The sequence below is a fragment of the Bufo bufo genome, chromosome 4 (genome assembly GCF_905171765.1).
Source record: "Bufo bufo chromosome 4, aBufBuf1.1, whole genome shotgun sequence".
Lineage (NCBI taxonomy): Eukaryota > Metazoa > Chordata > Amphibia > Anura > Bufonidae > Bufo > Bufo bufo.
In genome coordinates, this window is record NC_053392.1 from 132,260,704 (window position 1) to 132,278,358 (window position 17,655).

General features: G+C 42.8%; 1 protein-coding gene across 1 annotated transcript in view; it reads right to left on the reverse strand.

The window, feature by feature from the left end:
* The window catches only part of KIF1A (kinesin family member 1A), a 159,486-nt gene that overhangs the window by 27,623 nt on the left and 114,208 nt on the right, over window positions 1–17,655 (reverse strand). The window contains 13 exon segments of the mRNA XM_040427918.1: window positions 3,329–3,355; window positions 4,071–4,156; window positions 4,158–4,180; window positions 5,871–5,955; window positions 6,300–6,329; window positions 6,331–6,367; window positions 7,183–7,210; window positions 7,213–7,290; window positions 10,410–10,465; window positions 11,603–11,721; window positions 12,182–12,201; window positions 12,204–12,271; window positions 13,013–13,178. Of these exon segments, the coding sequence (XP_040283852.1) occupies window positions 3,329–3,355; window positions 4,071–4,156; window positions 4,158–4,180; window positions 5,871–5,955; window positions 6,300–6,329; window positions 6,331–6,367; window positions 7,183–7,210; window positions 7,213–7,290; window positions 10,410–10,465; window positions 11,603–11,721; window positions 12,182–12,201; window positions 12,204–12,271; window positions 13,013–13,178 (823 nt within the window).

Genomic DNA, 17,655 nt, shown 5'->3' on the forward strand with positions numbered 1-17,655 from the left:
AGTGCTCTGTCTGATCACAGAGAGAAATGTGGTTATATCAGTGATGTGTTTAACCACTAGGTATAAGCCCTCTCTACACCCTTTGACCACCAAATCTGTCAGCAGATTTGTACCTATGACACTGGCTGACCTGTTACATGTGCACTTGGCAGCTGAAGACATCTGTGTTGCGTCCCATGTACATATGTGCCCGCATTGCTGATAAAAATGATGTTTTAATATGTGCAAATGAGCTCTAGGAGGCGGAGCAATGGGTGGATTTTCTTTACTCCTAGAGGCTCTGCTCTCTCTGCAACTGCCTCTCCACATTATGTGACAGCCAGGCAGCGCAAACTTCATCACGCCTGCCTGGCCCTGTTAAAGTGAGAGAGTACGGTAGTTACAGAGAGAGCAGAGCCTCTAGGTGTAACAGCAACGCCCCCCGTTGCTCCTAGAGGCTCATTTGCATATATAAAAACTTCATTTTCTCTGCAATGTGGGCACATATTGTACTTATGTACAAACATGCCTTCAGCAGCCAAGCGCACATGCAGCAGATCAGCCAGTTTCATAGGTACAAATCTGCTGACAGATGCCCTTTAAACGGGTTTTCAAACCACATGAACTTACAATAGTATAGACTAACACCCGCCTTGCCCATCCCCTACCACTCCCTGCGCCCAATGCCTCCCTGGTCCCCACCCCTGGTGTCAGTTCACTTGACCCTCAGTGATGTTGTGCTGAATGAATGTGACTGCTGCAGCCAATCCCCTGGCTGCAGTGGTAACCTAATTGGTGTTCACACGTGACAAGTAAAGCTGGTGATTGGCCTGCAGCCGTTTGTGATTCGCCATGACAGTTTTACATAGGGTTAGTTTACAGTGAGTATTAGTACTTTTGCTGTTTTATACCATTGTAAGCTGGTCATGGGAGTTAGAAAACCTCTATTTTACCCTAGACAAACCAGGGAACAAACTACCTTAGACCTTCAAAGATGTAACATTAACCTCTCCACTACTTTGAACTACCGGGAAGTCTACGCGTGTCAGAAATATTTGTTTTCTGTGTGTGTATAATGTATGCAAAAGTAACACATACTTTTGCAATCTATGCACTTTTATAGTTTTTTGTATACTTTTACATATTATAGAAATCTTTTTTAATTTTAAATCAAAAAAAATCTACCATACTGTGAAAAGGGCCCTAAACATGACAGAACTGGAACAGATAAAGATAATTTAATAATATAATAATAATAATGTATGAGCAATACCTCTTGTGTTTTATGGAATCGGGAGGACCATTGATGTTTATCAACAAAAAACATAGACTGTGTCTGCATGCTGTATCATTATACACTCATACAAGGAAAACCCCACAATATCACACAGTAACTAGTTTAATACCAGTGAGAGGCAGATAGAAAGGAGAAGTAGTGAGGGGAACGGAAAGAAGCGAGAGGTGGAGAAGCAGGGTTAGATTCTTGCTCTTAGGAGATCATAGCAAAGAGGAGTACAGAGAAGCAACAGATGGGTTCAGGGTAGAGAAGCAAAAAGGAAGTTTGAGGACATTAACATCGAGGATATATGAAAGAGGGAGGTTACACGAGATGAAATGAACTGAAAGCCTAGTGCAATAATTGGTGGTGGTAATAAATGGAAGAGAACAGGGATTTATCTAACTTGTAGTGCAATGAAGAAAGGTCTGAAATGACTCTAGAGTGATGTGCTGGCACAAGCAATGGTTCTTTTTCGAAAGAGGAGGAGAGAAGGAAAGGTAGACCTCTTTCTGTAAAATTAAAGGAATCTGTTCTGGGAGGAGAGGCATTTAGGGAACAGGGCTTTGGAAAGGAATAATACAAGCGGGTTAAAAATAACCCATATATATAGGAAAGACAGACAGAAGAGAAAAAAGGGCAGAATATCAGAAGTGAGTACCCTGGTGCCCCATACGGCTCGGCTGCTGAAGGTAGGAGCCCCAAACATACAGAGTGAGAGAGTGCAAGCTGGCAGGGGCAATACAAATAATGTGGGGCAAGTGACCCAGACACATGAAAGCATACAACAAGTGCATGGAGGGAGAGGAATCGGGAGTTACCTAGTGCCCTAGGTTCTTCAAATATCATTTCCATTTCTAAAATAAAGTGAATTCTCTACAGAACATTACCATTCATACTAAAATGTTCCCAATACAGACAGAAAGCACTCCGATAACTCAGCTTTATAAAAACAGTTTTTGGTACACGAGCTCCAAATTCTTTGGTCTTTAAGGTAGTTATATAATTTAATAGGGGCTTAATAAAGATATATTTACACAGCTCCCGTTGAACTCAATAATAGGATAGCCTCCGCCTGTGTAGCCTGGCTTATAACATAGTAGCATGCTACCCTATCTCATCACCTTTTCCCCAAAGAAACCCAGAAGCAAACAAAATAAACCATCAATACCTGTACACATTCAGTAGCTGTCGGTTGAACAATCATTCGGCTGACACCTATCTCTCCCTACTCCAACATACAAATAGACACCAGGTTGGATCAAAAGTGTATGTATTATCAATGGGAAGAGGAGAAAGTTGCTGCCAGACACTTCTGGTAGTAGCTTATCTCCTGAAAGAACAAAGGATCGGGCACCAACAAATTCCATTCGCCTGATCCCTTTGCTTCCCCCTTTATCTGTCCAGGGGTGAGTTGGGAGCTCCTTACACACATCAGACTGTAGCTGAACCCACATTCATAGTGTTGTCCAGAAGGTTATGTTGGGAGGATGCCATCCAAGAGATGCCTCTGAAGAATGCCACTCTCTATTCATTCAGTGACATCCCTCTTCCATACACTCCGCAGAAGACAAGGTACACCAACATATTCCAGCCCAATGGAGACCAAAAGACATTCTTTTTACCCCATCGAGTTATTGGGGCCCGTAGGTTTAATGTATGAGCGTCCTGGCACATACGGCAAATAGACACTGGAGTCTACAAGCTGTCTATAATGTGCTATACTTTTGTGTCCATGTACACATAGACAGTGCACCCTCATGTACCAAAATCTATAGACTGTAAACTTAGGATTCTCTTTCTCCATGCATTACTATTGGGGAATGGCATGGACTGAAGACCAGGAAAAGATTTAAGGCTAATAATGAAGGGTAGAGAACACTAACATCAACAGAGTTCTTAAAATGAATAAAGCCCCAGTAAATACATGCTAATATATTTATAGAAGAAAATATGAAACCTCAAAGGGAAAGTAGAAAAGGAGGAGGAACAAGACAGGCGGCGGAAAATGGCAGCATGAGGGGAGGAAGGAATAGATAGGTAGCTGGGTTGAGAAATGGTAAAAAAAAATACCTAGGTGTGTCAGAGTCAAGAAACTGCCTGAAATACAAATAATGAGACGTTAGTCAGGGGAACGGAAATCATCAGCCCCAATGTATTCTAACACATTCATTCAGAGGTCTGCATATCAGTCAATGGACAAGTGTTAGCTGGTAGAGCTCTACTATAGAAATTCGACCTCTGTCATAGAGGATAGTGTAGTAGTGAGATAGGGAGTGCCAGTAGGAGGACTTTGTGAAAACTAATAAAGGAGAATCATGTGGGTTAGAAGGAGATATGTGTTATTAGGGGATTTAGTCACAAATGGTAATAATGTGTTGGGTGTGGAGTCGAATGAACAACCTAGGCATTTGCAGATGGTATACAAGAAAGAGCTAACACATATGGTGAAAAGAACTGTGCATGATGGAGGGTAGGCAGTGAAGAGGGTAAGGGATGACTGGGACCACTGGTGGAAGAGGTGGTTTTAAATAATAAGGTCACTTGAAAAGTACAAGGATGATGATGAGTCCTGAAATATCGTGGCTGGGTTTGAGGACATGTGAGGTAGAAAGGAAAACTCGGGGGAGGATGTGGGGAAGCTCATGCTAAAGGCTTCCTCTGTCTCATGCTTAATGACAGAGGTCAAAAGCAGAGTAGGAGGCAAACAAAGCTTTGTCGGAGAACCTTTCTAGCGTCCCCCCCTATATGCCAAATAATTCCACATAGGTACACTACCCCTCCAATCATACGTACCCACTAATGAACACTTAACCTGTCACCCCCCCTTCTGGAGGACGATATCCTGCAGATAGAATCGTTCAAGGACAAGATGTTGGGGTCAATTAGAGACTCGTCGGCCCTCTGGTGTATTCCGGATCCTTCCTAAAAAGACAAATGAGATTTTGGTCCTTTTTTAGAAGCATGTTCGGTAAGATGAAATGTGAAAGTGTCAGTGAGTGACCAACATGTCAAAAGATGCCTTCTCCCAGGGTATTATTCCCAAAGTGGAAAAGTCCACTGTAGCAGAATATTACACCATGTATTCCACTAGGGGCAGTAGGGGATCTGCAGCACATACATTACATTTCTGCATGGAATTTTTCCGCAGCTTTTTCTATCTGTGTTGCAGATTTTGATGCAGAATTTCATTGTAGACTTCATGGTATGTGAAATTCCCACACTGAAATCTGCAACACAAATCTGCAGGAATCCACTCGAAATTACTGTTGTGTATTTTGTGGCATATTTTTACTGCACATGAAGGCACCCTAACAAATGGACCTTTACTGTAGTTGTTGTATAATTCTAATTTGTGCTCAATTTCTCACCAATTTTCTAAATCTCTGTTGTCACCAGATGAAAACAGGGGCAGAAAATGTGTTCTCATAATATTGTGCTCGTTCAATGTATCAAGCAAGAGATTGTAGGGAGGAAAGCATTCCTTCCCGGCAATTGGCTGCTAACTAGCGGAGGAGACCATTGCTATTACATGCAGCGATTTCCTCCGCAGCGTGGGGAGGAGTGATCGCCTAATGCCATCGCTCGTCCCCATACAGTCTAGTGGTTTGCCAGCAGCAGATCGCTGATTTTTAAGCTATGCATCATCATTAAGCAATCGGCAGCAGTATTACCCTGCAAGATGAACGTTAATGAGCGTTCATACGATTGCTCGTCACCCGATTATCGGACGAAATATCGGCCAGAGTAATACAGCCTTTAGGATGTCTTCACACATGGCTGGGTGCATTCTTTTGGTGCGGATTTCATTGTGAATTATGATTTCCAATTAAATATATCATGTTTTACACAGCAGAATATAAATGCACAGATTTTTAGAGTAGACAAACTTGAACTCCATAAAAATACATGGGGAACTATTTATGATGCAGATTTTCCGCAAATGCATTTGGCCATGGATGAAGGCCACCCTTAGCGATCCCTTGCTTCACTCTAGAGAAAAAGTACTTTTAACCCATATGCAAAGAGAGTAGTTAAGTACACGGAGAGTGGGCCCAAACCATTCGGTGCACCCTTGCTCAACACCTTCCTCTGTCCAGCCCCTCCCTCTTGATTGCAGGATCACAGTTCTGCCATAGTCATCTCACTGCAGGCCCCCTGCTGCTCCCTGAAATGACCAGAGTGGCCAGTTGCACATGTGCCTGGCCATTCTATTAATTTCTATGGGAGTTTGTGAGATAGCCGAGTAGAGCGCGGAACTCCCATAGCAATGAATGGAGCGGCCTCGCACATGTGCAACCGGCCTACTCCTGTCATTTCAGGGGAGCAGCAGGGGGCCTGCAGGGAGGCACCATTATTGTGATTGGTAGGGATCCCTTGTGGTATGGGGATAACCTTTTACCTACTGTTATGCCCCTTTAACTACTCATTTGCAATAGTCAATTCAAAAACTTTTTCTCCAGAATGCAGCAACAGATTGCTAAATTGAAAGTAGGAATTCTGACAATTGGAAGGCATTGAAACACAAAGTACTTTAGCAATCTTGTAGTTTTTACTGATCAGAGGATTTTAAATATTTTAAATGTAATTGGAGGATGAAGACGAAGATACTTACCAACTACAAGTTCCCGCACCTCCAGCCATTTCAGCTCTGCCCCCGCTTCATGAACAAGAGTGATGGATATGCGTCTTTGAATGCCCTGTGTGGGAGAAACATTATTGATCAGAGAGAACTTTTGTAATACAAAAGAAAAAGACATAGGCCTCATGCATACGACCGTATGTATTTTGTGGGGCCGCAAAAAATACGGATGACATCCGTGTGCATTCTGTATTTTGCGTAACGGAACAGCTGGAGCCTAATAGAACAGTCTATCCTTGTCTGTAATGCATAACATAAATACGGACATACGGAAACGGAATGCACACGGAGTACCTTCAATTTTTTTTGCTGACCCATGAAATGAATGGTCTGCAAAAAAAATGGAACGGACACGGAATTAAAATACGTTTGTGTGCATGAGCCCATCGGGAGAGAGGTTACCTGATGGAGAAGGAAGGTGCCATGACAGGGGTAAACCAGTGCCATGATCTACTGCCACAGGTATGTAGCTGTAAAACAGAATAGAAACCATATATGAAGTGCATTACTAAGAGTAGTACAAAAGGATGGATTAGTCATAAAGGGCAAACTGACCTTTCTAAAACTAGCCATATTCAGTAAAATACTCTGGGAAGATTATAGAGATGGTAAATAGGACAACTGTACCCCCTCACCACAAGATGTTTGGAAAAAACCTTCCTGCTGAATTCCTTCAAAAATTTTGCGCAAGTGTACCTAGAAGAACTGATGCTGGTCTGAAGGTAAAGGCTGGTCACACCAAATGTTGATTTGATTTAGATTTCTTTTTTGTCCATTCACTTTGCAAAATAAACTACCTTTGAAACTTCTACCTTTGAAATAATTCTTAAGGCTGTATTACACTGGCCGATTTTTCGTCCGATAATGCTGAAGAGCGTTCACATGAAACATGTTGCAGTGTAATACTGCTGCTGACGGCCCAATGAATAGCAAGCTCATTCATCGGGCAATTCTGATTTTGAAGCATGCTTAAAAATCAGCGCTTTACGGAGGCCAAATCATGGTGTCTAATAACAATCTGCCGCCGGCAAACAACTGGACAGTATGGGGACGGGGCGATGGCATAGTGATCGCTCCTCCCCATGCTACGGAGGAGATTGCCGCATGTAATAGCAGATGTCTCCTCCACTAGCTAGCAAGCGATTGCCGGGACGGACTCATCCCTCCTGACAATCGCTTGCTCAATCGGCCTGTGTAATACAGCCCTCAAGATTGTTTTCCATAGCTGCCTAAAAGGTTTGCACAGTACTGTAATATAAAATGAATGCATTATTGGATACTCAACTCTCCATTTGCTTCCAGCTCACAGATTTGAAGAACGCCATCAAGTCATACTTGCAGTGGCACTGACCAGTACTGGGAACACACTGCCTTGTTAACTTTGTGGCTGGAACTGAAAAAAAACATTTTTTTTTAGAAAAATGGGTAATAAGATGTGAAGCCTACTAACATCATTGGAGTAGTTTATGAAGTTTTGATATTCTATCTGATGTAAATAGCTTCCACGCACTGTGCGGAAAATTGTGGAAATATATTTATCTTGGTAAAAAATACGTAATTTTACTGAAGCATCTTCTATAGGGAAAGTCACTTAGATATGCGACACAGGAATGCCCTGTATCCACTGCCATGGGATAATCTGCATTGGTACCCAAATGAAAGAAATCAATTCATGCAATACTGTGCAAGTAAGCGGAAGATTGAAACAGCTACCGAGACTCAGAACAACACAAAAGAGATTACAAAGTAGAGATTATTGTTGCATTTAGGTGAACAGATAATGGTTACAATTCGAACGCTAAAGATTCATATTGGACGATATTCGTGTAGTGAAATATATGTATGTAGGACTGAAGAATTGTAGGGAAAACGCTCAGTCAACGCTTATAAAATCGTTTTATTGCTAAATTATCACTTGTCGATATTGAATTGTGTAATGTATCGTGCGATTTCTCAGCAATGTGAAAGATAAAAACCAGGCGTGTTTTATCTAAGTTGTTGCTGTCTAAATACAGTGAACGATCCTCAATTGACCAAGTAAACGATCGCATGCGAACAAATTTGCCTTTAAAACGGCTCTTAAAACGTTAATTGCGATTGTTTTGTCAATAGTCTATGATTATCCATTCGTCTAAATGCACTATAAGCCTTGTAATTCCTGTAACTTGTTTGTTTGCCAGAAAGGCCCCTTTATACAGGCCGGTGATCGGGAACAAGCTTTGGTCATCAGCCTGTGCAAACATACTGCCGATCACCAAACAAACACTAGCAACGTTAGTCTGTCAAGTGATTGCATCTTTCATATGCCACTAAAAATCACCCCATTTGCATGTGCTGCTGACAAATGAAAACTGCTTAGGGATGAATGACCGTCTCTCCCGCTACAGATGATGATGGGGAAAATAAGGATCACCTGAACTCAGCATGCATGTATATGGGGAGTGGGAAGAATAGCTGTCAGCTGAAGGAAGTGCTCACCACACAGTTATTAAAGGTGTATTGAAGGTGAGCATCTTTAAAAAGGGTGTCCAGGATTTTAATATTGTTGACATATCCTCCGGATGGTCTATCAATATCTGATTGGAGGGGGTCCGATGCCCAGCTTCCACGATAAGCAGCTATTCTCAAGTAGCTCGGTACTAGAAGTTGAAGCCAAAACTATACACTGTGTAGAGGATGGAGTTGGTTTCAGCAGCGCTGCTCCCATTCTCTTGAGTGGCGGAGGGTGCAAGGTGTTGGATCCACGTCAATCTGATATTGATGGCCTGTCCTGAGGATATGCCATCAATATTAAAGAGGTTTTCTGATTTTTCTTAACTGATGACCTATCCTCTGGAATGGTCATCAGTATCTTCACCCAGGACTCCCACCAATCAGCTGTTTGAGGAAGTCACAGCGCTCACCGGAGCTCCAGTAAGTCCTCACACCTAACTAAGCACAGCGCCTTTCATTCTATAGTGGCTTTGCTTGGTATCGCAGCTCAGCCCCCTTGAATGGGATTGAACGCCTAGGCAAAGCTGCAAGAAAGCCGTGGCGCTCATGTGAGCACCTTGGCCTTCTCAAACAGATGATTGGTGGGGTTCTCATTGAATTGTCCTCTAATGCATTCGCCACTAGACAGGTGAATGTCAAATGGGACAAACATGATCACAAAGGTCATAAAATGACAAGTGTCACATATTTCATGGAGTATAAACTGACATATAATTTAGATTTTAGGATTTTAGACTGTTCCATTCATATATTGAAGATCTTACTATTCTGTTTCTTCTGTTCAGGAATGCAAATCTATAGGTTGGGACTGATGAAACCTAACCCGGAGTTCAGAGAAACCGTGTTGTATAGCACTGCCATAGAAGACAGAGCTACAGGCAGGGACCTCTCTATTTAGGGCTACAATAGCCCCCAATTTCTCACTAAAAGTTGACAATAGTTGTAGACCCAAGGATGAGAAATCACTTAGTGTATAGGAAGTCACAGCTCATATAGTATAGTGGTGAAAGCACACTGCACATGCTATAGAGAGACCAAAGTGTAGAGCACACAGAGTCAAAGACCTTGAGAAGATCCACACGCACCATGTTTCTGTGCCTTCATCACAGCCCCAGTCATCCTTAGCAGTGAAGGCTCCTGTTGTGTTTGGCCCTTAACTGAGCCTAGAAAACAGCTGCCTAGGTTTTCCTCCTCTGCAGATAATATAGGAACTAGGGAACTTAGCATATGGAAAGTAGAGTGCAATGAAGGAGGAAGAAATGGGGTGTGCAAGCCTAGGTAGAGCACCCAGTAGGGTTGCATTGAAATCAGCCACAGACATAGATAGTAGATTATAGTTAGATCAGAAAATAGTAAGAATTACAAAAAAAGCAAAAGAAGATATGTGGGTTAGAAAAAAAATACACAGGTAAATTCACATTTACATAATTGTCTATATTGGCACTTATGATAGCACACTGTAACTAAGAATGCTGGCCATACCTTTCCTGAGGGGGGGGGGGGGGGGAGACATGTAATATAGGAATGGGCCAGGTCCATCAGCCACTCTTTGTCAATGGTTCTATGGCTTTACATTATGGCTAATTTAGAGGATCCTGAGAGGGGTGCTTCTCTCTATGATGGTCATTTTAAGGCATAGATTGAAAGATGATTTTGTACTAAGACAACTGGAAAGTCTTTAGGGCAATAGTAAGTTTACAAGATGGCAGATGGGCCTGTATTTTGAGGCACTGATGTTACACAGTTTTAAATTGTGGTTAATAAGATTGAAAACAGACACAGATCCATCAATGTAATCCTACTACTTGATCCAGAGGATGGCAAAACCTCTATGAGATGGTCACCAATTACCCCATATTACACCATATATAGAGGAAAATCCCTTTCTGACTCTAAATATCAGAATACCATAAATCCCTGAATCAAACTCCCCTCACTAGAAGCTAAGTACCTTCCAATAGTAAAATATCATTTATTTCATTATGAAATCTTTGGTCACACACGGAGCAGTGTAGTTACCTGGTTTGGACAATGGCATGACCCTGGGAAGGAGACGTCTGGAGGAACGCAGGGGGCTGTGGAAAGTTAAAAAACTATTTGAGCAAAGATGAACAAGAATATACATTTATCTTAAAGGAAAATTATTATTATAATTATATTATAAAAAATGTTCTCCCTGATTTGCGGTTATAGTATTACAATTAGCTGTAAGCTTCATGGCATATTTTCCTGAAAATGAAATGTATTAGGCTACTTTCACACTAGCGTTTAAGTTTTCCGTTATTGAGATCCGTCATAGGGGCTCAATACCGGAAAAAAAACTCTTCAGTTTTGTCCCTATTCATTGTCAATAGGGACAAAACTGAACTTAACAGAATGGAATCCTCCAAAATGCATTCCGTTCCGTTTAGTTGTGTTCCCAGACTGAGAGCAAACCGCAACATGTTGTAGTTTGCTTTCCGCCCTGGGATGCGGAGAAAGACGAATTAGGCATGTCCCCCAATGCAAGTCAATGGGGATGAATCCATTTTCTCTGCCACAACTGCCACAATAGAAAACGGATCCGTCCTCCATTGACTTTCAATGGAGTTCATGACAGATCCGTCTTGGCTATGTTAAAGATTATGTGAACTGGGTATCTTAAAACATAACGTTTACTAAATCAATTAAAATAGGTATAGCACCACTTGATGAGAGGATCCTCCAGTGTGAGGCGAAATGAATCCTGGCACTAATGCCAGAAACAGGCCGGATCCCCGCCATGTCCCATTATAGACAATAGGCTCCGGCGGGGAAAGCTAGTATCCGACTATGCAAGATACGATGAACTCCAGAAGGCTGTTCCTCTGCCAGAGCTCCCAGCTTGAAATAAATCTAGCAGGACAATTGGAACAATGAACGGGGAGATTTCTGGACCCATGTGAGGCACAGGGCTAGGTCTAGCTTTATTAGAAAAGAGCTTGTCATGTACTATCTGATGGGTGATTTTCATTTTTTTTTTACATTAATAGGGCACAATTACAGATAACAACAACCGAGCTTTCAAGGAAAAACACCAGGCAAAGTCGTGCAGAGCCTAAGAGGGTGGGGCATGACACAGGGATTATCGCCTTGATGCTTCTTGAATCCTGTCACGCACGGTCCGCTCAGGCCGCGCACTAGGCAAAATTTATCATTGGTAGCGTTGTATGACGAGTTCTCAGATACGTTACCTCAGCACATCTTTGCACAATGGAGGGAATGGGTGTTGCTGGTAATGTCCAAACACCTCAAATACTATGGGCTGAGTCTTCACATACTCCACAAAGGACTGTGTAACCTCCACTGCAATCTAATACAAGAAAAATGTGCGTCACGAGTCTACCTATGCTCCATTACTAAAATATCATTATTAGGGCTCATGCACACAAACATATTTTTCTTCTGTTTCCGTTCAGTTTTTTCACAAGTCCGTATATGGAACCATTCAACTCAATGGGGCTTGAAAAAAAGGGAAAGGACTCAGTGTGCATTCCATATCCGTATGTCCGCATGTCCGTTCCGCAAAAAAAAGTAGAACATGTCCTATTCTTGTTCATTTTGCAGATAAGGACAGGCATTGTTACAATGGATCCACAAAAGAAAAACGCATGCAACATAGACATCACACTGATGTAATCCATTTTTTTTGTGGATCCGTGTTTTGCAGACCGCAAAATACATACAGTCGTGTGCATGAGCCCTTATGAGAAGGAAATTCACCTTTTTTATGACATTTGAAACACTGTCAGTTTTATGGCCCATTGACTTACATTTTGAACATGGTAGAAACAAGTGGTGGTCCACGACCAGTGTTCTTTAAAGGTTCAGTAGAAAATGCCTCATCATGGCGGTGGATGAAGCTAAAAGACAAAATATATATATTTATTACCTCTCATAGTTTTCAGGGTATGTTTCATATAACACGTAGGGGGTCATTTATTAAGACCGGCGTTTTGGACGCTGGTCTTAAAAAGCTCCTGCCCTGGCGGTGGATCCACCAAAGTTATGTAGAGGCGCCGGCCTCATATCCACCGCCGCTTCTAAATCTACACCAGCTACCTTGCTGGCGTAGATTTAGACCATTTTCTACGCCTAAAACAGGCATAGAAAATGATAAATGAGGCGGGTCTTAAAAAAGTCGCAAAACAGGGCCTTGTGACTTTTTGGGCCTATTTGCTGAAAATGTTGAAGGAAGTTTCCATGCATGGACTGGAAGCTCTGTAAATACAGGTTGGGACCCACAGAGACGGAACAAAGCAGCAGGGAGCAGGTAAATACAATTTCACCTGCAGGTCCGATACGGTGGAGGTGTAATTTAAATAAAAAGAAATGTTGGACGACCCCTTTAAGCCAGATTTATCAACTTAGACTTTTTAAACAGTGACAACAATTGTCACAGTCCTACTCCAGTAAAGGGGTAGCATAGAAAGTGGAGTAACATTTCAAGACATGAGTGCTAGACTTGAAGATGCAAAAAAAGTTATCAAACTCTTTACGACATTTAATACATTTGGCACAAATTATGGCAACCCAGACTCCTTCAAGTCCAACTTTAAAAATTCCCCTTATTAAAAATTACTTGGTGTGAGATCAACACTAACTTGAACTGGCAAAATATGTCAGCATATTCCGGAGGGATGCTAGATGCTTGCAGGACGGTCACTCTGAATGTAAAGATGGAGCCCAGTTTTAGAGGGTGCCCGCCTCCATCTGTCAGGTCAAGGGAAGCTTTTATTGGGCTGTCAAGGAGAGCAGCCTGATGATAAGCTAGAAAGACAAAAACAGGATGGTATAATTATCAAGAAAGCAATGCTGAAGCTGAATTAAACAGAAAATGTCCCATTTCGGATTCTATGGAGGAGATTTATTAAGACAGACGCTTTCTGCGCCAGTCTTGATATCCCCTGCACTGCCTGAGAATGCGCCAAATTTATGATGAGGAGCACTTTGGACTTGCTAGGTAGGTTCATACTGATTGTAATCTGCAATTGCACGTGTGTTTCATATGAAAGCAGAAATAAATCTAACTCTTGCATAACCCTATCTCTGCATTATGAACCTATATAAGAGTCCGTGTGGTTCCTTTTCTCCATAAACTTTTGCCTGCCACAGTATTCTCCATAGAAGCAATGCTTATTGAAAACAATACTGGGCTAAAAGGAACCCTAAACAATTCCTCCCTTAAAGGGGTTATTCCAGAGTAAGATAGAACTCCCAGAGTGGCCGACCCACAGTGGAGATCATGAACCCAGAGGCGGGGACCAGGAATGTATGATCTCCACTGAGGGTCGGCCACTCTGGGAGATCAGTCTTACTGTTGAATAACCCCTTTAATGCACAGCCAGCTAAGGGCTCTTTCACACTTGCGTTGTTTTGTTCCGGCATAGAGTTCCGTCGTCGGGGCTCTATGCCGGAAGAATCCTGATCAGGATTATCCCCATGCATTTTGAATGGAGAGAAATCCGTTCAGGATGCATCAGGATGTCTTCAGTTCCGGACCGGAAAGTTTTTTGGCCGGAGAAAATACCGCAGCATGCTGCGCTTTTTGCTCCGGCCAAAAATCCTGAACACTTGCCGCAAGGCCGGATCCGGAATTAATGCCCATTGAAAGGCATTAATCCGGATCCGGCCTTAAGCTAAACGTCGTTTCGGCGCATTACCGGATCCGACGTTTAGCTTTTTCTGAATGGTTACCATGGTTGCCAGGACGCTAAAGTCCTGTTTGCCATGGTAAAGTGTAGTGGGGAGCAGGGGAGCAGTATACTTACCGTCCGTGCGGCTCCCGGGGCGCTTCAGAGTGACGTCAGGGCGCCCCACGCGCATGGATGACGTGATCGCATGGATCACGTCATCAATGCGCATGGGGCGCTCTGACGTCATTCTGGAGCGCCCCGGGAGCCGCACGGACGGTAAGTATAGTGCTCCCCACTACTACTACGGCAACCAGGACTTTAATAGCGTCCTGGCTGCCATAGTAACACTGAACGCATTTTGAAGACGGATCCGTCTTCAAATGCTTTCAGTTCACTTGCGGTGTTACCGGGCACCTCCGGCAAATGGAGTACATGACGGATCCGGACAACGCAAGTGTGAAAGAGACCTAATACTGAGAGACTTTGGGACTTTCTATCTATGCAATGAGAAGTTAGGAATCATCCACAGCTACTATAAGGGACTTTGCAAAGTTTTGTAGGGAAAACAGGAACGCTGACCCTTTGACTGTCTGGTTTAGCTCTGTTGTTCATGTCTTAGTCATTTCAATAGATTTGTATTAAAACACTATTCAAGTCTATGACATACTGAAATTGCAACATTGTTTCTGTTAGGCTGTGATTATCCACTTCACTCCTCTCACTAGAACAGCGGTTCTCAACCTGGGGGTCGATCGGCCCTTTCCGGGGGGTCGCCTGAGGCTTCCTATTGTGGGTCGCCCGCACAACGGCAGCGGCCCCTTATCCTCGCGCACAGGAAGTGATGTCCTATCACTGCCTGTGCTTGAAGGAGCCTGACATCTGGACGGGTAAGTCGGGCCGCCTGTCTGCTGAGGTCCGAGTTTTTTCGTTAATGAAACCGCCGCTGAGCACCACTGCCACCAATGATTTAATTGAGCCTGGCTGAGCCTGGCTAATTTTATTTTAATTATTTGGCTGAGCAAGGCTTAATTTATTTGGGGGGACATGAAGCACCGCTGATTTATTTATTTGGGGGACCCTGAGCACTTCTGATTTATTTATTTGTGGGACCCTGAGCACCATTGATTTATTTATTTGGGGGGGGGGGGGACCTGAAGCACCGCTGATTTATTTATTTGGGGGACCCTGAGCACTTCTGATTTATTTATTTGGGGGACCCTGAGCACTTCTGATTTATTTATTTGGGGGGGACCTGAAGCACCGCTGATTTATTTATTTGGGGGAGCCTGAGCACTTCTGATTTATTTATTTGGGGGACCCTGAGCACCATTGATTTATTTGGGGGGGACCTGAAGCACCGCTGATTTATTTATTTGGGGGACCCTGAGCACTTCTGATTTATTTATTTGGGCGACCCTGAGCACCATTGATTTATTTATTTTGGGGAAACCTGATGCACCACTGATTTATTTATTTGGGGGTACCCTGAGCACCGCTGATTTATTTATTTGGGGGAGACCTGAAGCCCCGCTGATTTATTTATTTGGGGGACCCTGAGCACTTCTGATTTATTTATTTGGGGGACCCTGAGCACCATTGATTTATTTATTTGGGGGAAACCTGATGCACCACTGATTTATTTATTTGGGGGTACCCTGAGCACCGCTGATTTATTTATTTGGGGGGGGACCTGAAGCACCGCTGATTTATTTATTTGGGGGAGCCTGAGCACTTCAGATTTATTTATTTGGGGACCCTGAGCACCATTGATTTATTTGGGGGGGACCTGAAGCACCGCTGATTTATTTATTTGGGGGACCCTGAGCACTTCTGATTTATTTATTTGGGCGACCCTGAGCACCATTGATTTATTTATTTTGGGGAAACCTGATGCACCACTGATTTATTTATTTGGGGTACCCTGAGCACCGCTGATTTATTTATTTGGGGGAAACCTGAAGCCCCGCTGATTTATTTATTTGGGGGACCCTGAGCACTTCTGATTTATTTATTTGGGGGACCCTGAGCACCATTGATTTATTTATTTGGGGGAAACCTGATGCACCACTGATTTATTTATTTGGGGGTACCCTGAGCACCGCTGATTTATTTATTTGGGGGGGGACCTGAAGCACCGCTGATTTATTTATTTGGGGGAGCCTGAGCACTTCTGATTTATTTATTTGGGGGACCCTGAGCACCATTGATTTATTTGGGGGGGACCTGAAGCACCGCTGATTTATTTATTTGGGGGACCCTGAGCACTTCTGATTTATTTATTTGGGCGACCCTGAGCACCATTGATTTATTTATTTGGGGGAAACCTGATGCACCACTGATTTATTTATTTGGGGGTACCCTGAGCACCGCTGATTTATTTATTTGAGGGAGACCTGAAGCCCCGCTGATTTATTTATTTGGGGGACCCTGAGCACTTCTTATTTATTTATTTGGGGGACCCTGAGCACCATTGATTTATTTATTGGGGGGTGGGACCTGAAGCACCGCTGATTTATTTATTTGGGGGACCCTGAGCACTTCTTATTTATTTATTTGGGGGACCCTGAGCACCATTGATTTATTTATTTGGGGGAAACCTGATGCACCACTGATTTATTTATTTGGGGGAGACCTGAAGCCCCGCTGATTTATTTATTTGGGGGACCCTGAGCACTTCTGATTTATTTATTTGGGGGGGACTTGAAGCACCACTGATTTATACACCATGCTTCAATACAAAATTTCATTTATTTGTAATTAGAAATAAATATTTGACAATATATAACATTTTGTCTTTGTGATTAATTACTCTGCATTAATTATGTTCAATTTGTAGCAATAAAAATACATCCTGCATATCAGATATTTACATTACAATTTATAACAGTAGCAAAATTAGTTATGACGTAGCAAGGAAAAAAATGTAATGGTTGGGGGTCACCATAACATGAGGAACTGTATTAAGGGGTCACGGCTTTAGAAAGGTTGAGAACTGCTGCACTAGAAGGTTCTAGTTCAGTTAGAAACTGTATATAAGGAGAGCAGTCAGAGCCCTTAGTATTTAGATAGTTTAGTAGAGTGACCAGAAGACGATGCTGAGATTAGGATACTCTGCCACTGCGTCACCAGCCCTTTGACCAAATGGCCAGTCGCCAATCTTCATCTAGTTTACCTTCATCTTAATGTATCTATCATCATACTTTGGTCCCCTGAAGAACCATTGATAATTAATACTGGGGAAATGTGTCAGGACTGGTCTGTTCAAAGCTTATGAAGTACTCATCCAGGGTCTTACAGGTGACATCAGAGGGTTTAGCAAACGAGTAGTGGGGTTGCCCCTTTTGGGTGGGTGCTCCGCTTTTAGCCAAGGGTAGCTGTAGGGGCAATTTAGGGACAGTCCATATCCCGACCCCGTCTTCAAGATTGACACTCTTTAGTTGACACCCTGTACAACTGAACCGTGAGTTTAAATGGTTTATTAGCTTGCAGGGTTGATTCTGCACATCATTATATGTGTTAAGATGCACCAGAATTGTGACGGTTACTGGATATGCTTTTAGCTTATTTTTTGGTTCCCACATTTTGTACGTGGGTATTATCTATCATTTTTG